The following is a 26216-nucleotide window of genomic DNA, read 5'->3' on the forward strand; positions in this document are numbered from 1 at the left end:
GACATGAGTAATGATCATCATTACATAACAGATACGATCAGCATTTCAGCAGACCTCCCTGCATGGGCAGTTTAGATAAGGTACTTAACCCTTTATGAAAACATGTATTATATTTAGTTAGACTTGCTGAACTGATAATCAATGAAAACGATAACTTTAACATTCTGGGAGGATAATCTTATTTACTGTCTAGCAGAGGGTGCATATACTGATACCAGTCTAACATTAGTCCATTTTCAAATGATTGTTAAAGCACAAAAAAGGGTTAAAATTAATAGATGAACATACGCAAAACAGTTATGCTTATGAAGGTTATGTTTAATAATTTTTAAATGTAATCCTAAGGAGTCGAAACAAATGGTTCTTTCCCATCTTTAAATGCAGCTGTTATTAAATCTAACGATGAAATCAAAGAATAAAAATAAATAAACATTCAGGTCAGGTTTCTAGGTCATTGTTACCTTCTGTATGCGCAGGCTGTACTCGAGCTGTCCTTTAGTCACCAGATCTACTCTGGGGTCCAGAGACCACTTGTCCTGGCCGGCATAGATGATGTTGGATCGATTGAGCCAGGCCACTTTGGACACTTTGTCATCCACATAACACCTGCAGGAACAAGAAGAACAAGTAGTGTTAAGGGAAGTTAAGTGAAAGAAAAGGCCGGGTTTACTTAAAAAAAGAAAGAAAATTACGTGACATCCTTCATTTCATAATACGTAAACTCAAAATCAAATAGGATGTCGATTTTTGTAGGAACTTATCTGCATCACAGTTCAGCTATGTTGTGGTTTAAACTGCTGAGGGTATTCCCGTTAGTTAAGGTTTACAGACAACTTGGCGCACCTGTCATTCAGAGGTCTCAAAACAAGAGCTATGTTTTAACCCGTGTCTCTCTTCCTTCTTTCTCTCACTGATAAATATATCTCCTTTAACAGTCAGCATATTCCTGTGGATGAGGAAGGACACCAGTATGCTGTTGTTTACTCATTGTTGCAGACAGTCAGAACATTACTCCAAGAAAGCTCAAGCTAAGACAACTCGCACAGGAGGCATGGTAGCCGGGGGTGTGCCTAATGAATAAATGTAAATGTGAGAAGAGATCGGAATCAATGAGAAGGGATATCAGCCGTAATGCTAGCCGACAGTGGATGCGCCTCACATGCAAATTCTGGTGACTCCGGTAGACCAGGCTGTGCACATGGCTGTGGAGTGTGTTGGGCTACAATGGAGCAGATTTGGGAGGCAGCGGAGTGAGGCTGTCTTTGGCAGGTGACCCCGGGTGATGCACACAAGTGGTGGTGCAGTCACCCCTGCCTGTTACCCAGTGGGAGCTGGATGTCAGATTTGCTGAAGGCTTGTACTCACAGCTTGAATCCCTGTTGATGTTCCTTCCCTTTGTGTGGAGCCCAGATAACTCACTGTATTTATTGACTCGCTTTGACATCTACACTCTACATTTTTCCCTCAGAAGTGAACAGCTTTAAAGGGAATTCCCTTTTGTTTCAGATATCTTCAAAGCTTTAATTAAAATACTTTAGAGTTATATGCAGACACATTTTCCTATATTGATGGAGAGCTAGTCTTTATGAACAACAATAAAATAACTATAAAAGTTTGGACTCCAATGGAAACATCGGATATACTAAAATGGAGCCTGACTTACATTTTTTAAATCCATATACAGTATTTCATTAAACAAGTTCTTAGATTCAACCTATGCAAATCACCCATGAAGGGTAGGCCCCTTTGGCGTAATTCAGAATGTGTCCTTGTATTCAAGTGTGTCTGCTTTTAAAGAAACAAACAACATATTTTCACCACAATTGAAAATGAGTACAAATATACACAGAACATGATGCTAAAATTGTCCTGCTAGATTCACAGAGACCTGAAGGAGAGCGGAACTTTGCCAGGCTTCCATTTGTTAATATTTATTTTTGGATTCAACACCATGTAGCCTGTCATCCTCGCCAACAAACTGGTCACTCAAACACACTGAAAACCAACACAAGCTCACTACAAGGGTGTTTTCCTATCCCTCCTCCTGTTCATGCTCTATGGTGACTGTGAAAGCATCCATCCAAACTGCCAACTCATTAAATGTGCTGACTACACAGCGCTCCTCTCAGGCTCTGAGCAGGAACACGGTTCTTCTCTATGATTTTAACGTTAAGTGGTGCAACAATACAATGCTGGATTTCAATTTCACTCAGAGATGGTTGCTGGTTGATTTCAGGATGCAGTCCAGACAAGGAGTTGGATGGTGGGAATATCTTGGAATCATCTTTGACATTTGAGCGAAACACAGAAGCCTTATCAAGAAAGCAAACCTGCGTCAACATACTTTCAAGAACTGAATTCCAAAAACCCTTCTACAGTTCTTCATCGAGTAAATTCCGTGTTTCTCCTTCACAAGTTGGTTGCCATCACTAACTGTCATAACCAGAAACCGTCTCCATACCCCAATTAACACCTGTTCCCAAAAAGTCACTGGAGTGCATATTACGAAGCCTCATTACTAGCTGCCACTGCGTGTGCCTCGCATGATTTAATGTTGTGAGAATATGTGTGTTATAACAGCGTTAATTTGGCTCTCTGTTGAAAGATGCTGTCACCTCAACAGCGCGTAAGATTCACAGTCACGGAACTTAACAGGTTTGTAGTTCAGATCAAAATGTAGTGCCAGTGCAAAGGTGAGCATGGCAGTGGTGCATATAAGTAAACGGAAAGGTAATGAGGAAAGGACCTGCAGTTTATGCCATGGCCTGAATTGGTATTGCGGGTGGCCACTAGGTCTGTGAGCAGCAGGGAAAAGCCCATGACATCATGTAGGATAACCCCCATAATCTCCACCCACAGATCCAGATGCCTTTTTTCGTGGTCTAGCCTACGCAGTTTTTCTAGAAATGGGCACAGAGCTCTGTTCATTCCATAAGACCTCCGCTGGACTAAGGATCTCAAGAACAATAATTAGCTCTATCTGGATCTGCCATGTAGTCTTTTCCCCTACTTATTATTGAATTTATCATTATTCTTTTTAATAACGACCTACTTACTTTTGAAATATAACTGTACTATCAGCTCAACACAGTTCATTACAGCTATTTGCTTATAATTGTCTATAACTATTACTCATGCCTTAAATGGGTTTGCTTACTTGGATTTATGACGTTTATTGGATAAGGTGAATTGGAAGAGCCAGATGACCAACATGTATTCAGTCCAGTCTATGACACTGTCCTGCAGTGTGGGACAAGGGGTCAACATTGCATTTGTATAAACTTTCCCTCTAAACCAGTGTTTGCATAATTTCTTTATTGTAAGAGCCCTCTAGTACTAAAAGGGTTTTAACATTACCAGATTGTTTGTTATATAATTGTAAGATGAAGCTGTTTTTAATTAGATTCATGACAAATAAATTGCTCACTTTGTGTAAAAGTTCTAATGCTGGGATTGATCATTCCACAACTCATTAGCAACAAAGCCCTACATTTGTGAAACATAAAGTGACAAGTTTAACAGCTTTTAGGGGATGGCAGTGAATCACTAAACTGTCCAGGCTGACTGTACGTCTGCATCTTGTTGGTTTTCAATGAGCTGCCTTCCTTTCTCCCCTTATTATCTCCTGTCTCCCACCGTGAAGTAAGTGGGAGGAGGTGAAAAAACAAAAGCATGTAAGTGAAGGACAGAGAGAGGAGACGTGAACAGAATCATGACACCAGTTTCCTTTGGTTGTCTCTTTCACAAACATACATTATACTTAATAAAGCATTTTGATCGTTTACATTTCTTAATATTATTTAAACAGAATTGCGTTGCTAGGCAACACCATGGTTCCATTCTTACTTCCTGTCAGTTGATGTAATTCACTGACATCAGCAAATGGAACCTTCAGATTGATGACATCATATTTGCCTTTGATCTTGATGTTTTAGAAGTTTGCAGGTCTCAGCTGTGACGGTGAATCCATCAGAGCATCAGAGCATCAGTCAGAAGGCAGAAGGAACTGTTCCAGCTAGTGTCAGATCATTGCAGAAATAGGTTTTGTAGCAAGCTAACATTAGGGAAACTTGCACATATATTTTAACGAGATAATCTTCACAAGTGAACTCCATTTTTGTGGGATTTTAATTCAGTCGAACAATTATATTCAGTTAGCTTAACAACAGGTAACTTCATCACCGCAGTAGAGATGGAGATGAACAATAGAGATGAGATGGAAGTCAAGCTCGAGATTCTGCAAAAAGAAAATCAGGAAATCAAGTTGTTGCTGGAGCAGGAAAGGACTTTAAGGAATAAGCTTGAGATTGAAGGCGCAAAGAAGAAGGAAGCGATGCTCAAAGCAGATACAGAGAATGCAACTAAGCTATTTAAGCAACATGTGAAAGTGAAAGCCCAGGAAATTGAGCACAACGTCTTGCGCTTCAACAATGAGGACCTGAACATGAAATACGGAACGCTCCAGAGGTCACACAAGAAGGTCGAAGCAGAGATGGCTTCCTTGAGAAAGGCAAACCAGGAACTCAAACAACTGAAAGAACCCTGTGTTGAGGAGAACGCTGTAGAGATGGCTGCTTTGCGTGAGATAAACCAGGAACTCCAACAACAGAAGGAGCGCTGTGTGGTGGAGAAGGAAGCAGCAATAGCTGCCTTGCTGAAGGAAAACAAAACACTGCAACAAGAGAAGGAGCGTTGTGTTGAGGAGAAAGATGCAAAGATGGCCGCCTTGCAAAAGACTAACCAAGAACTCAAACAACAAAAGGAGCGTTGTCTTGAGGAGAAATCTGTAGAGATAGCTGCTTTGCGTCAGAGAAACCAGGAACTCCAACTACAAAAGGAACGTTATGTTGAGGAGAAAGCTGTCAAGATAGCTGCTTTGCGTGAGAGAAACCAGGAACTCAAACACCTGAAAGAGCATTGTGTTGAGGAGGAGGCAAAGATGGCCGCCTTGCTGAAGGAAAACCAAACACTGAAACAAGAGAAGGAACGTTCTGTTGAGGAGAAGGTGGACAAGAAGGAAAATGAGGTGAAGGTGGAACCAGAAGTGAGGCACGATGTTAAAATGAATGCCCTGAAAATTGAACAGAAAGTCTTGCGCGGAAACTATGAGGAACTGAACACGAAATATGAAAAGCTCCTCAAGATGTATCAGAATGACAAAGCAGAGGATCTCAAACAACTGGAAGAACGCTGTGTTGAGGAGAAGGATGCAGAGATGGCTGCCTTGCAAAAGACAAACCAGGAACTCAAACAAGAGAAGTTGCGTTGTGTTGAGGTGAAAAATGCAGAGATAGTCACTTTGCATGAGAGAAACCACGAACTGGAACGACAGAAGCAACGCTTTTTTGAGGAGAAGGATTCAGAGATAATGACTTTGCTTAAGAGAAACCGCGAACTCCAACAACAGAAACAACGTTGTGTTCAGGAGATAGCCGCCTTGAAAATACCACGGTGGAGAATATTCATTAATTCCTGTTCTTGTATCCGCCCAAATGTCACCGACGACTAAAAAGAAGGCAGCCCTGACATTCAAACTTTAAAAAAAACGAAAAACAAAACAATAACAAAAAAAACAAAAACATTTCCAGAACAGACTAAAGCTCAAAGTGAGTGAGTAATAACATATAATCACATTCAGTCAGGATATATATTTAAACAGTTAACATTTATTAGATCTGGTTAAACATCAACAAAGGTTCCAGAAGATACTCTAGCGGCTAGAGTATTGTTAGTATAGTATAGTAGTAGTAATAGTAATAGTAGTAGTAGTAGTAGTAGTAGTAGTAATAATAGTAGTAGTAGTAATAGTAGTAGTAATAGTATAGTTTTTTTTAGGCTAGAGTCTAGCCTCTAGGGGCAAAACAATTACCTTCATTTTAAAATTCCTTCGCTTCTAGCACTCCTAAAAAACAGGAAAAGGGTAGCAAAATAAACGTCTGGTTAAATTTAAAAGGTCTCCCAGAACATACTGTAAGCGATTTCAAGCCATTACAGTTTAAAAAAAAACCCTGATCCATTACGCATACAAATAAATCCAGTAGAGACTTAAACTCACAGTGATTGTGCAGTATTGCCCTCTAGAGAAGAACAACATCTAGTTAGATTCAGTCTTGATATGAACACTTAAAGGTGGGGTAGTTAAGTTTGAGAAACCGGAACGAGATACACTTTTTGTTATATTCCATGGAGTGCTCTTAACATCCCGATAGCAATGAATATCTTAAGTGCTTTGACAAAAAATTCGTAAAAATCTGTGGAAGCCGTAGTACTGTAAAAAGCACGACCAATCATCTTAGCCGGCCCGGCTAAAATAACTGGATGTCCGAGGTGGTTCCCCCGGGTTTTTGGATCTTTTCTCCGTGTGGTTGTGTGAGTGTGGAACACATGTGACCGGGGTGACTTAAGTTTGTTTTTGCGGGAACCCTCCACTCATTCGTTGACCCTCTCCCCCACTGGTAAGCCTCAGCCCCCTTGTTCGTTCTCCCTTTTGGATACAGTCCTGTGTGACTGTTTTTTATAAATTATATTTTTACTATTGTATACAAATAAACTGTTCTATTTTTGATAATTGAACCACGCCTCTTGTTCCATGAGTAACCAAACCTGTGTGTCCTAGTGATTTAAAACGTGTCACATATCCCTGGGTGAAATTCCCGGGGTGGCGTTGTCGGACTTAGTGGTTTAACCAAACTGTTAAATTAATATATTTATTCTGCGGCCACTGCTACACATAGGTGGGTTTTCTTTTTCTAAATCTCTCTAAAAAGGTCAAATTTCACTTATTTTGCATCAATCTTGATACAGGGTACTTCTTATATGTTATAGTCTGGATTCCTAAAGCTTTTTGTCTCCAATCCCATAATTCAAGGGTGGTTTTCACTCTACTTTAAGTAATGACGGAAACTATAATTTACATTTTTTTTACTATGTTCAATCTGAATTTACTTTAAAATAAAAACATCTATATTGATTGTGACTTTTCTACATCAAACTCACAGGTTTACCATTGCTTTGAGAACAAAGATATTCATTTTTAGAAGTGAAGATATAGTCATTTGTTCTGGGCATGTCATTTTTGAGCCTGAGACCTGAAAAACAGGCTTGGGGCTTAACAGTAAACAGCTTGTTGTTACCAAACCTGAATCCTGATCTTGTTAGCATGAATACAGCTGTCTACTGCACACAATATGTGTCATGTGAAACAAACAACTTATCCTTTAAATGTAATAATAGTTCACATATGACAACCTATAATCAATAGATGTGCCATTAAGTTTGTGATTTTCTTTTAGCAACTATCTCACCCCGTCTGATCTCATAGAGTATTTCTTCTATTAATAATTACTGATCCTAAAGCTTTTAAAGTCTAGACTAAGACAACACATTATCTACACAGCGCTGCCCTCTTTGAATTAAGGTATAGAGGTGAGGCAAGATAGTTTGATATTACTGCAGCTTTAATTGAATGCCCTTTAATCGTTCTCGCTATTATGAAGCTGATCCTACAATCTTAACATTACAAGGTTCATGTATTGAGTCATTTCGTACAAAAAACACGTTCCATTTAAAAATGCTTTTCCTTGGACCCACAAAGAAAACACTCTTAATCTCTGTATAATACTATGGTAATGTGATTAACATGTACGCAACTTTATCATTGCTTCATGAAACTACATTCTGCATTTCACACTGCAGAACGTTAAAAAAAAAATACCCAACCTCACAATTTATTTTAACAATCTTATCACTTGGAGCAGATAACTGCCCATGTTGCTGTTTAATGTCAATACATTGTTAGACAAACTATTTATATCTCCAACCTTTTATCCTTTCACACCAGCAAATGCAGTACTCGATCTTCTCATTGAATTCTTTTAAAAGTCCCTAGGGTGTGCTCTGAGCGGTAAGACTACTTTGTCTTTTCATGCTCCCTGGACATGGACTGAGTTGCAAAATATCATTACCTTAAGAGCACTGCCTTCTTTAAATACCTCTAAACTTTTACAAAATGCCTTAAAGGAAACATGCTGCTGTTTTATACCCCCTAGAGCAGGGGTGCCCACACTTTTTTGGCTGGTGAGCTACTTTTGAAATGACCAGCTCACCGAGGTCTACCAACCAAAAATAAAATCCCAAATTGCAAGGGTTGCTGAATAACACGTTTTTTTATACATGGGATAACTACAATAGGGCTGCCTGCAACAAACGTCTAATTTGATAATTGATTAATCTATCGATTAATGAAACGATTAATGGACTATTCGGACTATTACTGCCTTGCACAATTTCTCAAACGCTCTTATTTAGCCATCAACTTTTAGATTTAGCTTGAGGTTGTTTTAGGCCTGTGGAAACTAACAATGAAGACAATAAAGTTGAATACTTGATTGAAAAATACATATATTATTAAATTAACTTAACAAATTGTGAACAAAATTAACATTGCTTTTTATTTAAATAAAATAAATAATATTTCACATCAAAAGAAACAACAATGTTTTAACAAATCGTATTAAATAATCTGATGACAGAACTATAAACAGAATAGCTGAAACTTTAACAAAATAAAGAGTAACTCTGTTACCTCTAATCATCCCATCTAATCTAATCACCCATGGTTGAATAATTGAGTTAACTCCGTGTGTTGCTGCTAGCATACATAACACCTGAGGTGGAAACGTTGCTCGTGGATACAGAGCTACTAGAAAGACAGTCGAACCCGGTGCATTCCTCCGTCTGAATGTGGTGCACTTTTGCTAAATGTTTAGACAAATTGCTCGTGTTACCGCCCTTACATGCTAAACACTCTTGGCAAGGATCATTGTCAACCTCAAGACGGGTAACATTTAACCACACCTTGGAGCGCTTCTCTCCGCCATCTCCTCCGTGTGTTGCTGCATGTAGCAGCTGCGTGTGTGTGTAAACTGCCCCGCCCCCTCGCACACAGACGTGAGAGAGATCTGGTCTGGATTGGAAAGGTTGAAAATACACCGACCATAGACGCATTTGTTTGTCTTTTTGCATGTTAGAAACGAGTTGGCGACACTAAGACTGCGAGATAAGGTTTTTGTAGCAATAATACATGACCTTTCTCTTTCTAAACTCGCTACTCGGAGGGAAGTCGCTGTCATATGCCTTGTAAAAGCTCCGATAATGCCTCTCCACCTTACCTTCCTTTGGCAGAGCAACGCTTGCTTTACAAATAAGGCAAAAACCTTTGAATGTGACATCACAAAAAAATATTCTTCCTCCCATTCTGTGTGGAAGTTATATGTCTCCAGCTTTTTGATCGGTCCCGCACTCATTTTGTTGTTTGTCTCTTTAACTCAATTTGAGTTTTCCCGGCACTTGACTGATTTTGTATCGCTTTGCATTCTGGGTTAACAGACTGGAAAGCGATAGGTCGCTTTTTCTGTCAATCAAGTAAACTCCTGAATTAAGTGGCAGTGAGGCCAAGGGAGGAGGGATCAAAACCTGTTTTGTCTATTTTAACGAATGAATGACTCGCGATCTACCAGCATTGCCCCCGCGGTCGACTGTCGACGTCGACGTACTGGGCACCTCTGCCCTAGAGAGATTGCTGGTATGGCCTTGATGTCCTTCCTTCTGTACTATTCCCTTGTTTTGCTTTAATGTAATGTATGTGTTATACAATGTGAAACTGCTTGTGCTGCCATCCTGAACGTGGCTCCCTGGAAGACTATAGTGCAATTCTCTGGCTAAAGAGTGGATCAATAAAATACTTTTGATTGATGTGGAGGAAAAAACTTTTCTTGGGAGTTTTTTTATTTTTGAAAGAGAACCTGACACCAGGACATTACAAAATCTCCTAAAAGCTGTTGAGTTCTGCTATATGAAGGGCAAACAGCCTGACTACATAGTTTGTGATTGTTACAAACACAGTTTAGTTATGCCTGTAAATTACTCAGCAAATGTTAATATATTCATCATGCTACTAATATATGTTAAAACGAAAAAAAAAAAAAAAAGTGTGAGGTTGAGGTCAATTACCAGGTCACGAAAAGAGGAGTACATGTATAGTGAAATACAAGACATGGAGCAGGATGCATCCAATTATAACCTCTGTTTAAATGAGACAAGCAGTTCCAATTATGTATTGCTCTCAAACTGTGAGTGTGACTCCTCCACAGAACTGTTGCAAGCTCTTGGATAAATACAGGTGACTGGGACTATTAATCATCCAAATGTCCCTAATTGTATTACCTCCTTTCAGTTAGCGGTCACCATATGCTGCTCCATATGGGTCAAAGAAATAGATAAATAAGTACACAACACATGGTGCTGTACATGCCACCACCCTCCTCCACATCAATCACAGCCGATGCTTCACACGCTCGTCTCCCGTTGCTTTACTGTATGTCTTTCCATCTCATCTCTTCACACCTCTGCCTCACCACTCCTCATCTTTCTCGTGCTATCCTAGTTTCCTCACCCCATCTGCCTCTCTTCCTGTGGACAGCATGAAATAAAAATGAAAGGATATATTCCTTGATCTGCACTACATTATTTTCACTGCACTCCACTTTTGTCTGTCTTCCCTCGATCTATTCGAGCCTCCAGAGGGTCCCCACCATTTTCGGTGCAAAGGCAAGAGCATGCTCAGTAGTATTTATTTCCTGTTCTCGCTAATGAGCAACTGCCCGCAAAGCAGAGAACTTCCTATCACTTGTCAGAGCAGTTGTCTGCCTGGAGTTCTCGCTTTTTCCTAGCAGAGAAGGGTGTCAAGGTGCGTAGCGGCAGAGCCTGTTTTTTTGGGGGGTTTTGCCAAGGCTCAGCTGCACCAGAATGACATATAAAAGCTCGGCTTTCCCTGGCACATTCAACAAGTCCCTTGCAGGGAACGCGACTTGATTTGAATAGCGAGCTACGGTTGAACGATTTGTAATGAAAATCCATCCCATTAACTGGCTGCTGCCCTCACAATGATGCAGAATCTCTGATGTGTTATTTAGCCAGTGTGACTTTATTTATTTGAATGTTTGGCAACAGAATCAGCCCTTTTAAATCACAACGGCATCTACATGTTAGCAACCCTCTGCAGAATCCACTCCAAGCCCATAATCCTCTGCAGAATACACAGTCTCTGCTTACATAAAAAAGCTTGTAAATGCTAGCAAATATTTGCTGACGCTTGTAAACAAAAACCTTATTAAATGTACCTCATGTTTTTTACTGTGTTTTCCAAAGTATTGTCGTTGTTTATCAGTCCCTTCAGAGACCCGTGGGCTGGGTTTGCATAGGGTCTGCTTATTATGGGTGCCTACGTTGCTGTCCTGCGCTGTGTTACCATGAGCCTTGTTGATCGATGCTTTGCTGTGCTATATTATACTCTTTTCTGCCCCGCTGTGCCGTGCCAATATGGACTAGCGAATGGGCTATGGCTGACAGGGGACTGTGTGGGCTGACAGATGCCCTGGGCCAGAGCTGCTGAGCTGGGCCTTTGTTGACAGGAGGGTTGGGCTGGATGGATCCCTGCTCCAGGGCTAGCTGTGGGGGAGGACCAAAGAGCAGGCTAGAGCCAGTGAGTGAAACCGTAATGAGAGCGGCGATGTGCCAAGAGTGACAGAACAGCACCACCACCCGCTATCCCAATCAGCACTCAGCTTCCCTGATCTGACTGCGTCTCACCTCTTTTTTTGCATTTCTGACACCTCTTACCAAAATAATTTAATTAAATATTTCCTCTTTGAAATGCCCCTGTCTTGTTCTGCCCACCCCTTTCAGTATTTCCCTTACATCTCTGTCCCCTCTCCTCACCCTTTTCACCACATATGAACTGATCCAACTGTGTCACAAAAGTATATCAGTGCTAACTCACGTAATGCTGCAAATATCCATGTGCTGCATCAGATACTCTACCTGCCATGTAGAGAGCATCTGAAGTATTCTCTAATTATTATTCAAACAACCAACTTGTTTCAGCAATCAATAAAGATTAAAGGCAAGATCGGCACTGTGGCTGTTTGATCAAAAACTGCCTCACTCCATCCTGGCGGTCAAGTCCCGCTGAAGCTTGATTATCATTTCTTTGTCTGTGTTGTTTTAGATGTATGTGGCAGGGGGTACAGATGGTAGGCAGATGGATTGCCAATGAGATACACAAACAGACAGCAAAAGAAAGAAAAAGACAGGCCACAGAAAGAAGCGGCACAAAGAAAAGAGGGAGAGTAAGCCATTGCACAGAAGCAAAGCTAAACCTGCATACTAAATCAAAGCCAGGTCATTCCTATATAGTTTTCAAAGGAGTTTTTTTCCCCCAGATTTTCTCTGTGGAGCATTAATGTACAGTATTTCCGGTAAGATCTAATTTCATCCCGTTGGAGAGAGCTTAGCAAAACAAAGCATTTATCTGATGCAACGCCAATTCACCTTTTAATAGTTAAAATGAAAAGGCAACAAGATCCAATTCTTCCACTTGCCAATTCACACACAAAAAAAGCTGTTAAACCATGTGTTGATTAACAATCAGCGGGTCAAATCTTTGTTTGGCCTTTTAGCACATGTGTCAAACAGCTCTAATTAATGATTGTGTTTTCAGAAGGCAGTTGCTAATTGTTTGAAGCTTGTCTGTGAAATTCCCTTTGCAGGATTACTGAAGCATTTACAGAGAGGAAAGATGAGGGTGATATGTTTAGGGTGATAACCTGACAACTCTTATTAATACAGATTTTAATCAAAGCTGAAAAAACAGTTAGCCATGCAGACACCAAAAAGACATGTCTGTTAAACTGGTCAAATGTTCTCTGTCTTCCTATGACTTTGATCCATAAACAAATAGGGAAGATTTAGACAACTGTTTAACAATTTAACTTCTTCAAAGCCTGCCATCAGTCGCTATAATCACTTCAGTCAGTGGAACTCATCCCACCCTCCCCTAACCCTGGAGGGAGATCCCTGGTGACGTAATAGTATCAGAATAGACTTTAGTAACCTTTATTGCTCAGTCGATTTATCCTCTCTGCTTCAAAGCCCCCAGCCAGCCACAAATCCTGATATAATTCTCCCACCATGAAGCCCCTCCATCTTTCTTGGCATGCATCAGTGCTTAGAGCAAGCCATTAATCAGGGCAGGAATGATTGTTCTGAGACTTTGCCAGCAGACCAAGAAGAGTGAAATTATTCATCATAAATGGTAACAAACAACTCAGTAATTTGTAGGATTGTTTGATTCTAAAATGCTCGGAACAGGTGCTATTTCACTGCTGATGTGTTGCCAGTAGGCGGAAACATGTCTCTGTGTCTCATGTTTCAGGAGCCGCTTGAATATGATTGTGTGCTTTCGGGCTGCTGTGAAGTGAAGGGTTTAGAATCTCTTCTGTCGTCCGGCCAGTGAAGGAGAGCAAAAGCAGAAAGTAAACCTTTGGAGACCAACATATAACTGCTGATCAGAGTTGATACTGTTCAGGTCAGCAGCACAGGAGCCCTTACTCTTCAGCTGTCAGTCTTCACTTTGACAGATCCTCATTTGAAAGTCAATGGGAAAACTCCTGCAAAGTTTCCTCTTCCCCTCTTCTGTGTTTTTTTAAGCAGGGTTGCATGTAACAAGCTTGTGACAGATGGTGCCTCATTGAGTCGTAGGCAGGAGGATCTATGGCAAGGGCAGGATGCTGCTATTAAATCTCAGGAGGTGTACTGTGCCTTCTCCTTCTACCATATATTCCCTTTTGACACTCTCATTCTCCTTCCATCTCTTTGTATGCAGATTTGTACCTTTTTGTCTTTTCCCTTCCCTTCTCATTTCATTCTTGGTCTATCCATCGTCTTTTTAGTTACCTATTCTTTACCCAATATCTGCTCATTATCCTTTTAGTTTGCCTTTTATTACTCCCCTTAAGACTGTGTTCTGACTGTATAGCGTACTTGACGTAGAATTGTAACTGTGTTCAATTTGAATAATTTCCCCTCATATGTATTTGACATAATAATTATACTTTGCTAATTAAGTCACCATAAGGATAATCTCCTACCTAGATGATGGGTGGGTCAATCAAACACATGATTTCCCCCCGGGAGACCAGTGTATGTGACCCGTCAAAGAGGAACTTATTTAAATATGTCCGTACCTTAAATCAGTAACAGATCTATTCATTTGAAACCAAAAGCATGATGTTTTATTAAATCCAAGCAAGTTTTTTTGTTGCATTTTTGCACAAAAACTGCTACCATAATCTGAGAGCAAATACATGTACCTTCAAATCTAATTGAGAATGCAACTGTAAATTGTATTATAAGGTAATTTAATTGAAATACAGGATAGCAGTCTGTTATCGAATGTAAAGTTATACGTATACTCTATACTAGTGCCAATTTAGTAGAGTAAAAAGTTTTATGCAAAATGAAATTATCTTAACCTAGTAAAACTGAGTATACGCTGTCTAATGCTGACTATGAGTAAGTAAGTATAGGCAGTGATATATCATATCTAATGTAAGCTACATGCCACTTACAGCGGAAAATTACCTCATTGCTCCACAATTATGGCTGCAAAGTTTCAACCTTTACCGCCCATTACTGTCTTAACGCTGCATTATCCTCAACACACAACCTCCTCCTATCACGACATGGTGTGAGACAAGGTCTAGTCTCTGAGTGTGACACTGTGGAATTACTACCTCATTTCTCAACAGTATACATTTGCCTGTGATGAGGTCCATCACAGTCATCATTTTGGAGCATTACGGGCAGGTGAATCAGTTGATGATGAAGGCCACAGAAGGATAGCAGAGGCAAAAATAGAAGGAAAATATATATATATATAAATATATAAGGGCTAAGCGTGCTCAAATACTCGGCCCAGATTGCCGGTTTTTAGGCTGCAAAATCAAATGCAGTATTCTGTCTGAAATGAAAGGGGCTTATTTGAAGTTGTTGTTGTGTTTAGGGGAAGCTACTTATAATGTGTTGTGAAAGCTATGATACTGTAGAAAGTAGAACTACTGAGACCTGCACTATATCTCAACAACATAGATTCCACTTGCATCCAGTAAAGCTTTAGCAAAGCTATAAAATCACATAAATGTAAGCCAATAGCTTTACCTTTTTCTCCCTCATGGTATTTTTTTTCATCTCAAAGGTAACACTTTGAACTGAAGATGTGTCGTAAATAAATACAGTGTAAATCGGAGCTTAAGGTGCAGGCTGTTCCATCATCATTTCCTGTTTCAGAATACACTTTTATACTCGCTTCGCACTAATTAGAATTTCTCCCTCATGGGCTAATTTTCGAAAGCACAGCGTTATGAGGTGGGGTTGTGAGGGATCTGGTTGGACAACTAAACATCATTTAGTCTTGTGGGAGGACTTAAAGGTTGGCCAGCTGCAGTGAGGGGGATGGCATATCAGATACATGACTGACAGCTGTCATGTTAAATGAGAAGGCCGAAAGGTCTTCGGTTGTCTGTTTCCAGGGAAGGAATGGCAAATTATTCTGCCGCCACAGCGGAAGACACTTAAAGGTTGACAGCTATGTGAAATCTTACAGGAAATAAGTCTTTATCATTTAAATGTCAACATTTTGGGTCTAATGCAAGTTTAGTAAAGTGGACTTACAGTATCTCAAATGCAAGAGATTAACATTGACAGTGAGTAGCCTACTTTGGATTTTTCATTCTAAATTACAGTAATCATTTATTTTTACTTTAAAGCTTTTATCTATACATTTGAGGTTTAAGAAAACAGAAAATAAATAAATACCTTTATTTAATGAGAGTTTAAAACAAAAATGTTTCTAAATACAATTCAAACCAGCGTAAAGAGAACAGAAATGTAAATTAACTAAAACTGTGTCCATGCAAGACTCCATACCACATGATGAGAAGCTGATGCATTTTTACTATGACATTAACATAAATATTAATAAACTATCTTTACACACTAGCTTGAATTCAAATGTGTTGCTTGCAGCTGGCTTTCATTTTCTTACTGTCAAGTGAACACACTGTCCGCGCCGCAGGGAATGACGGTGGAGCTTTGAGTGCTATCTTTTCACTGCATTCTGAAGAGAGATTTGTCAGGACATAAAAGCCTTCACAGTATTCACCAACAAAGCACAGACACATATTCACTTTGTTTATTTTGGTGCAGACCTTTAAACAAAAATGTTCTGCGTGGAAGAATAAAATACTGACTTCTTGTTGTTAAGACTGAATTATCAATTGCTGGTGTAGCCATAGCAACAATAAAACATGTCATAATTCAAACGTGTCACAAATTCCTTTTTTTTTTACTAAAGAGGTTTCACCGAGTATTGCCGTAGCCTTTTCAAATCGTGCTATGAACTCATGAATCCCGCTGCTGTTGCACAGGTTGTTCAAAAGCACTTAGCCCCAAGGATAACTCATCGCTTCAAGTGTTCCCCTGAGCCTACAAGGCTAACCAATGTTAACAACCACTGCATGCCACACAAGGTTTATGCGTAAAAGGATTTGACTGTCAGTTCCAAGTGATGCTTCTAAAATGATCTTTAATGACTTACTTTATGCTGAGTTTGCATCTGTCTACTGATCAAAGGACAAGGGAACCATAAGCCTAATGGAGGTTGACATGAACAGTAGACGTTGATCTAAGTCTCCACAGTGCCCTAACACAACCTCTCACCACAGGAGAGCTGTTGCAGAACATTCCAGGCTTTCAGAGTGCAATCTCATCAAGATCACAATGCATGGTGATAATGATGTGCAAAATCCATTGATTCATTCATTCATTATCTTATTCATGCGGCAAGGCACAGCCCTAAAAGTGCAATTAAATTCTGCAGTAAAACTCCCTGCTGCAAAGTAATGATCATTTTAAGAACATAATTTAGACTTAGCATGGTGCTCATGAAGGAATCCACATAAATTATTATCTTAGACCTAAATAACCGTTTAATTGCGCAGCGTCAGAAAGAAAGGAAAAAAGGTAGTCTAGTCTTTTTAGCACCTTGCTACTTCACTGTTAAGACACTAATGCAACAGATCACACAGATAGTTTGGTCTGTGGTCTGGACAGTTGGAGAGCATCATGATGTATGGTATTACTGCCTGGTATGGTAACTTGACAGTGCAGTCAAAGTCACAGATCGCTGGCCTGGTACAGACTGCTATGACAATTATGGGGGTTAAAAAACACCCATCTCTCCAAAACATATACGAGCAGTCCATTATCAGACAGGCAAACTAAATGGTGTCTGATCCCACCCACATACTCCACCCAGAATTCCAGCTCCTACCTTCTGGTAGAAGATTTAGGGTTCCCAAGAGCAGGCTGAACCGCTATAAGCACTCATTCCTACCTATGTCGATTAAGCTTCTGAACATTCGCATGAAATGAAATGTACTTTTTAAATGTTGGCCATGAGGGTGTAGTGCAATATGTCGCCAGTGCGTCTGTGTATTGTGTTTGTTCAAACGCAGTGGCGAACCATGTCTATCACAACTGGACCTTCTGTAGACAAACACACCCCTCGCCGCCCTTGCTTTACTTTCACGGAACACATTTTTGGTGATAACAAATGCAACAAAGTAACATATTTACCACACATGTTCTACGCCACTACATACTTACATTTAAATGTGTGCTGTGCTGCGTCGGCTCAGCCATTCTCCGCAAGGGTTTTTGAAATTGGTCCGTGCGCAAAGCATTGTGGGGATTTGAAGGACGCAAAGTCTAATCATGTGCAGCCTCGAAATTACCCCCAAACCAAGGACGTGGCCTCGGTGGAATTCCAAGTATGCTGGAGATTGGAACAGTCCTTCGGCGGCACTCGATGACGTAGTATCCTTGAAATATTGGCTTGGAATCCAGTTTCCTCGCGATTGAGAAACGGCCTCTGTCTCGAGCCAGTTAACTACCGGGCCTTCTAGAGTACCCTGGAACCGAGGGAAACTCTGAAAGAATACGCCCATTGGCTACAAATCAATACATGATTGGTTGATCAAACTGTCAGTCCAAACGTACGCTCTCATTCAGTGCAACGGCCAGGGCATTCTATCAAGGATGTAGAATACCTTGGTTGAAGGACAAGATCTGATTGGTTGCTTTCTTTTCTAACACAAAACCACTGAAATGCGTAGTGCATGGTCCGAGAAGGACAAACAAATAAACGTAACACTGTAATATTACAGATCAACAACACAGATACCATTCTCATTTATTCATTTTATATACATTTTATTTATATAATTAAATCGATTTTTTGTTTGTTTTATCTGAGTGTTCCAGGGTATTCTCTGAATACCTTGAAGGCCCTGACGGTTCGCCACTGCTCAAACAGTGTATGACTGATGATATGTGTATGTCTCTTAATGTCCACTATGTTTGTATATGTACATGTATGCGGAACTGCAGGATGGAGTCCAGAACAAATTTCTTTACGGGGACAATAAAGTATATCGTATCGTATAGAGAACTACGCATATACGTATATAATTACTATCAGACTGATAACAAAAAAATTCACTCATGTATTGTAAATTTCTATAATAACATGTGGATGTATAGTCATGCTTTCACTTCAATATAAGCACCGAATGGTCATACTTATTGAGCAATTTTTTACAACGACGGATGGTAATGGGCATATTTAATTTGCATGATTTGTCGTTAATAATTAGCATTTTGGCTCGATTATGTATTCCAGTTCATTAACATGCAATTTAACAGTATTTCGAAACATTACTTTTCCACACTCATAATTAATTAATAATAGTTTTCCCCTGAGTGCCCACAATTGAAGCCTTTTGTCGAAACTTGGCAGTAACACATTCTAAGAAAAGGAGGGCAGGAATTGAGAGAGAATGAGACAAAGGCAAGAAACAAAAGGAAAGACAGCACAGATTTATAACTAGCACAATAACAGAGGTCGAGAGGATCTAGCCCTGTCATGTGTGGCAGCACATTTGCCACCGCTCAGAAGACCTCGTCTGCACAATGAGAGATATGCACGGGTAAGATTCTGGGTAATGATCCAGCTGTACGTTATTATCATAAAACCCGGGCAACCTTTGTCGAGATGGTATAAACACAGACAATCTAGCATATTCCCTTTTAATTGCCTTGCCTTCTGTGCAGGGCAGTGAGAAAGGGTGAATAGTGGAAGGGATGGGAAAGCGGGACGGAAAGAGAAAGACGGAGAGTTTGTCTTGTTCTCGAGAGAAACTCTTTAACTGCAGATAATGCCGAGCAAACCTGACAGGGAAAAGGGATGAGAAGGAGCAAGAGGAAACAGGAGGCACAACTGTGTTTTTCTGAAAAGTTATCCTACTTTTCCCTTATTCAACCCATAGACAGAGAGAAAGAGAAGGACAGAGAGAGGGAGGGAGAGAAGCTAATACAACTTATGATGCTAAAATAGTCAACTGCCACTAGGATATAAAGAAGCAGAGGAGTGTCATTTCACCACATCTGTGATTTAATACTGAAATACATGCTATTATTGTAACACCAAGCAGAACACAAACATTAGCCTCTAGCAAAAACAAGGATTAGGAGTGTTTTAAGAACATAACGCAACACACTGTTTGTCTTTATAGGACAACTTAATGCCGCCGCTTCGCATCTTCAAATCACCAATAAACACAAACTGTTGTTGCTGTTGACCCACGGTTAGGGCATGGTTTACCAAACCTGTAAACAAGGTTGAATCGGCTCTTAAAGCCAACATGAATGGTTTCATATCTCTTAGTTACTGACAATTGCAGCTCTTTGCACCATTTTACAAAACATACTTTCTTATTTTCTTGTTGAGCTGCGTTTATGATCATATCAAACTTGCCAATGCATAATACTTAACATTTTATTGGTGGTATTTTGTATCGGTTTATCATAGAGATCAGGGGCTATTCTGAGGCTTGCTTTGACAGGTCTGCAGCAGCTTTAAAACAGCTTAACATAATAATGACAATGTTAAAACAATATATTAAAAAGGGGATTGCACACAAACCAATTGATAGATGTGGTTATTAATACCATTCATTACATCAAACCCAGATATTTCCCTCATGAGTTGGTAAAGACCAAAATCAGAGATGGAAGAAAGTCAATAAATTCACAAGTACACTTTAAATGTGAGTGTAATGTTCACCGCTCCCACCTGCTCCCAAAAAAGTTAAAACGTAAGAAACACATAAATAAATAAAGATAATAGTCAAGGAACTGATGTCTGGTTATCTTTTTATTTTTTAGCTGGAAAGAAATGTAATGATTTCCTGCTACCATCTGTCAAGTCTCTGTTGATGGAACGTCTCTTAAATCTCCAGGATTTTTCTCAAAAGTCCCATTTTATTATTCCTCTAATTCAGAGCAGTTTCTACTCCAAACCTGCATTCCTATCTGATGATCACACAAAATACCAAAACTCACAACCCATACCCAAAGCCCCTACAACCTCTCCAGTTGACCTTCTCTATCAGGGTCTCCAAACACTAACTCCAAACACACAGTGTGCCTGTATGATGTAAGAGGTTATCATGGACAACGAGGAGATAATGAATGTATCTTTCCCTGGCTGTAACATCACTCGCATCCGCCAATAGCATCTCCACACACTCCAGTGCATGTACCAGCAAACCACCGGACCACCGTTACCGTTTGAAGCAATCTAAACTCTAATGGATCTCTCCGAGTGACTTGCTGTGGTGCTCTCGCTCACATCAACTGGAAAACCCATTTTGCAGGGGCCTCAGCCTGGCCAATTTCTATCTGTCACAGGTAGCGGGGAATTGACTCTGCGACATGTAGCATATCACGTTAAAGTGACAGTAAAACGGGAAATCACTTTGTGCCAGCCACATGCTCTTGTCACCTTCCATAAGAACTTTGTTCAGTCAGAGGGAAAAGTCCTTAAAGCTAAACGGTTTGTTGGGGAAAGATAGCGAATCAGTGCCAAGTCCTGTCTCCTTGCACCCACTCAGGACACACAGTGCAAGGAGCAAGTGAGTCTCAGAATAGGATACTTTAAATTGACAAACATACTCGAGACGTGAAGTGACTAATGCAGATGCACTCCCGTTCATGCTGGCATTAACCTAATGTTTAACCGAAAGTTAAGCAAAAAAAAGTCACAAAATATACCTTCACACAAACACCCTCGCACACACACTAACAACGGTGTTTAGCAGCTGCATGGCCGCCCTCAAACCTACACACACACACTGAGAATGAACAATCCACACAGACAAGCAAACGCACACCCTTACACACATATATCTATATAGAAGAACTGCATCCACTGTAACAAGCTGAGCTATCAGGGCAGACTGGGGAGTTTGACAGGTTGGATTCATGTTTACTCATCTAAGATAACCGGATATGCACTTTGAAGTTTCTATAGCTACACAACCAATGACAGATGTTCCAATTTGAACTTGAGAAAGGAGACAGAGAAGACGGTGGCTTTTTTTTCCTTGCTGCATTCAAGCATCACCTAAAGCTGGCAAGATGATTTTGATTCTTAGCTTGTCAAAGTAGATTTGAGGACGAGTGAAGCTTCAAATGTGACTGCAGAAAAGGTGGAAACCTGAAGAATTGTATAACCACAATTATTTTGATACTGACAGCTTCAGAAATTCAAAATTCTAAGACATTGTAGCTTCTGTTCTGTTCAGCTGCTATGACTACAAAGTGAAAAGATCTACAAAAAAACAAAAATCCCAAAATGAAATGTTTATTTCTAACATTTATCAAGCCACAGTTTAGGTCCATTAATTTTGAATACGCACTAGTTATGATTGCATAGGCAGAATTTATGGAGAAAAATGAAATGAAAGTGCAGTTAAAACTCAGTGAAAAACAGCTGAATTGAAAGCGTGCTGTTGAATGATTATGAAAGGACAGCTCATTTTGTTGTGTAAGCTTGTAAGATTATGCATTGATGTTTATTTTAAATGACTTTTATAGTCTTGATTTAGAGCCAGGGATAGGAATTTGTTGGTGTGCGATTATGTGTGCATGAGGGACAGAGAGAAAGAAACAATTGGAAACCGGAATACAGAGGCGGTGCGGGTATAAGTATGTATGTCTGCAAAGTGTAATACCGCTGCATTGCTGGATGCTCATCTGCATTGAAGTGATGGTACATAGCGATTTAAGGTATTCACATAACTTAAAATGTCTGTGATGTATCTGATACGTAGGTTGTAGCTCTTTCTCTATGTGTGTCTGTACATTTGTGTGTGTGTGTGTGTGTTTGTGTGGGATGGTATGCACGTCGTTAATCATGAGGACAGTTCTCTGCATCAACTTCAGTTCAAACTGAATGTAGCAAGGACTTCACTCCACAAATAATAAACTGTATCATGAGCACTAGGAGCTGTTTCTTTATGGATCTTTAAGTATTTGCATGCAGTTATTCTGAGACTGAGGACTGAAGAGCGATAAGCAGAGCTAGCCACAGTTGAGTTGTATTGTTTCAAAGAAAAACACCTCGATGATGAAGTAGATCCGTCTTAAAAGTGAGTAGAACTTCACTTCACTAAACCTTTTGATTTATGAGGCTTGTTTGCTGGTATTTCAGTAGAGGGGCTGGATTAAGACTTTTTTTTAGGACCCTTAACTCAATTGTGTGAGCTTTCTCAAAACTCCACCACATTTTAGACAGAGATCAGTTAAATAAGTCCTTCTTACAGTTGTTTAACCTAATGAACTTCAAGTAACAGCTAACAGTCAAATTTGCTAAATCAATAAGAATATTGTTCTGTCAAAGAAAATCATTATTAACATGTTGCTTTGGGTACTTGGACTTCTCAAAGAGTGCAAATATTTAGTTTCATTGACATGCATACATAATACAAGTATAGACCCTTTTTTATGGGAGACATTTGAACATGTTTTAAAATCCTAAATGGCTGTTTCCCAGCAAGCCATGTGACAGCGAGACAGCATGCACAATGCCATGGACCTGAATCTGTAGCAGCTAAACAGATTTTGGCAACCATTTAAGTAAATACGCTTCTCTTCCACTCTGCCATGTCAATGTATTCTGTGACTAAAGCATGTGCCTGTGCTCATCTGCTTAACACCACTCAATGATATCCTATTTGCTCAGTGCTTGATACATTTTTTCATGTGCTTCAGTTCAGAGAGGTTACATCACATCCATCCAACACAGAGGAAACCGCCACAGACGAATGCAACATAAAAGCTGGTAGTATAAAGACTACAATCATGCTCCGTGGCTGTGTTTATGAAGAGGTTACCATGGGTTTTGCCACTGGCTGATTTGCTGATACATCTGACTGCCTTGTTAAAAAGCATTTTGTATCAAATAGTCACGGGGGTTAAGATACAAGAAGAGAACATCAATCCCTTTATCTGGCACAGCTTGCAGTTTGTACACAAACATTCTAGGAAAATAAATTCAAAGGGAAATCTCTGCAGTGTTTGTTGGTTGCAAGCTAAAGGCCGGAATCAAATCGCCCAGGTCAGAAATGCATCCAACACTGTAGGAGATAGTTGACTGCCAACAGCAAAGACGGCACATTCTTTGACCTGGCAGATTATCAGGTAAATAAATAAAACAGCAAGTACATAAAAAATGTAAGCCCTGTTTTCAGGTAGCACTCTGACTTTAAGTGAAATAAACGTTAGAATCATATACAGTAGCAGAGCTTTATTGATATATATATTTAATTGTATCTCACGTATTTTTCCAAATGAACCTTGGCAGAGAGCATAGTGTAGCTAAAGAAAGTAAAACAGAGCACTTAAACGCCATCAAAGTATTGGCTTCTCGAAACAGCTGGACTCTATGCTCACATCTGGAAATGCCTTTGGCGGTTGGACTGCTCTCCCTGTCCTCTCAGGCAGCAAAGAGAATAGTATCCAGGCCGGTTTTATTGTATTTTTTCAGGATATCTATTTCTTCTTTCCTACAGTACGTGAAGCACCTCAGCACTTCAAAGAGAGCTATAGTCAACCTCTGCTGTTTCCCTCTCCACTGTTACAAAAATACACAAAGCCCTCAGGACAGAAAGCTGTTCAAGTTATTCCCTGCCAATGATAACACACATATTGTTGATTGGTGTAAGAACATGTAGTAGAAAACTCATAATTTTGTATTTTAATACAATATAAAAAATGGAGATTGGCATTTCTTTGCTAATTGCATTGAATTGCTTAACGCTTATTCTCCAAATAACCAATATACTTGTGAATATCACAATAACATTTTGTTCCACTGCTACCCTTTTCTACATTTATTCTGCTCTAACTTCATCAAGACTAACTTACAGAGACATACAGCAGTTCATTAGTAATCACTTAAGATGTTTAAGGTAACAAGGGGTACAACATGTACGTATATGATATAGGTTTGGATCACAAAGAGACACAAGAGGAGGACTTGTTGAAAAGTTGTGCAAAACATTACCATACATGTCACTTGTTAGACGCTTTTATCCAAAGCGACAATTTGGGGTGAAGTGTCTTGCCCAGGGACACAACGACATGCTGACTGCAGTGGGGTTTGAACCTGTGAACCCCTGATCCCAACACCAACGCTCAACCCACTGCACCACACGCCTCCCATAACAGAATACAATCTGAGTTGGAAAAGCCTCTTTGCATAAAACCACATATGTTATAAATGTTTAACCTATTCTACACAAATAGTTGGCTCCATTGAGGATTATTTATGATGGCACCATAATTCTAACTGGATTTTTATCTTTAAATGAGGAAATATCTGTGTCATTTTGGTAAATTAAAGCATTGAAACCTCACTAGAGTAACCATGGTAAACCAATACTGATTTAAAAGGAATAAATACATTTTATTTGCCTGGCTATACGCTGTATAGTGACACAAGAACAAGTGAGTAACAGCATGTTTTGACATCAAATCTAAACTCAGACTGACAGAATAGGGATAGCAGCTTGGTCACATGGTGAGTGTGCACCTGTACATTCTGTGTAGTTTTTCTCTGACTGTGGTTTTACTTTTAGCTTGCTTTAAAAATGCCTCCTAACAAGTGATGATAAAGCAGTACTCCCACCAAACAAATAGGTTACTCTTTTTATAAGATGCATGAAACGAAGCAGAGTTAGTTGAAAATCAAATGGTGCATCCACTAAGTTGTGTTTTGCTATGACACATAGAGTGGGCTAGTTAAGATGACATCTTTAGTGCTCATGCCATGTTGCTGCTACATATGCATCTTTCATCGCACAAAGATTATGGCTGCAATTAATGTTTTGAATGCTCTCAATTTTGTCCGCCTTTGAAACACGATGGTTCCTGGTCTTGACAGTAAAGTAAAATCCACGGTTTTTCTCCCTAACTTTTAAGTGTGACATGTCTGATAGAAATGAATTATTCATTCAATTTTATCTGACCTTAATGTGAACAGAATATTTTTTTATAATTGACTTTATTCAGGCATATCCACTTCCTATAGAAGTAAGCTTTGATTGTGAGCTCACTGTTTTAACAACCGATAAAATGTGAACTCGAAATCGAAACTCCTTTCTATAAACAACTGCAATCCCCTAGAGGCAAATTCACTTTTTAAAGCTCCTGGTTTTATCTTGCCATAAAGAAAGGGGCACTTTATCTGATGCAAAGAGATATTTATGAACTTTCCATTTCTTACTGATTTATTCATATCTGAGTCTGTTCTCTAAATCCTCTTTTTCTTCTTAGTAATCCTTGATTGTTCCTATATTTTACATTTTGATTTAGCCAGCTCACCAACATGGTCAACCATTTCAGCAGCAGCAGTGACTGTGTTATTCTTAAACTGTTATACCTCGATTTGCGTCAAACTAAGTCATAGAAAAACACATGATATTTATAACTCCAGGACTTGCAAATGAGTCATCACGTATTGAAGTTTTCCTCAGTACTCCTCAGTGATGTCATCACTAAAAAAAAAGGAAGGTGTGTTTCCTGACTTTTTTTCTATCAAACGTCTTTGTAATTGCACCAGACAGTCTAAGTGACATCTTTTTTGCTCAGAGATCTATGGGAATAAGAATAATTGAGTATAGTGCGGACATTTCCTCTCAAAACTGGAGTTAAAGAAAATCCTCAAACATACAACTAACAGCTGCTCGAATAAAACCCATGGGATATTCAACTTGGCTCTTAAGTCTATTTTGATCACACTAAAATCAAGGCAAGCCAAACAGTGAGTATGAGCAAGCTGAAGATTCTCATTCCAAATGTGTTGAACCTCAATCAATATACTGCTCAAGATGTCCTCTGATGTGACTCTGGAT

The 26216-nt window shown here is 39.6% G+C and overlaps 1 protein-coding gene across 1 annotated transcript in view; it reads right to left on the minus strand.

Moving 5' to 3' along the window:
• LOC104962848 (limbic system associated membrane protein) overlaps nt 1-17598 on the minus strand; it is a 50108-nt gene extending 32510 nt beyond the window's left edge. The window contains exons 1-2 of the mRNA XM_010791350.1: nt 17566-17598; nt 462-606 (exon numbers count right to left, since the gene is read on the minus strand). Of these exons, the coding sequence (XP_010789652.1) occupies nt 462-606; nt 17566-17567 (147 nt within the window). The 5' untranslated portion in view covers nt 17568-17598. The remainder of the gene's footprint in view (nt 1-461; nt 607-17565) is intronic.
• Between the last annotated feature and the right edge of the window lie 8618 nt (nt 17599-26216).

Source organism: Notothenia coriiceps, unplaced genomic scaffold (assembly GCF_000735185.1).
Source record: "Notothenia coriiceps isolate Sejong01 unplaced genomic scaffold, NC01 NC01_scaffold00035439, whole genome shotgun sequence".
NCBI lineage: Eukaryota > Metazoa > Chordata > Actinopteri > Perciformes > Nototheniidae > Notothenia > Notothenia coriiceps.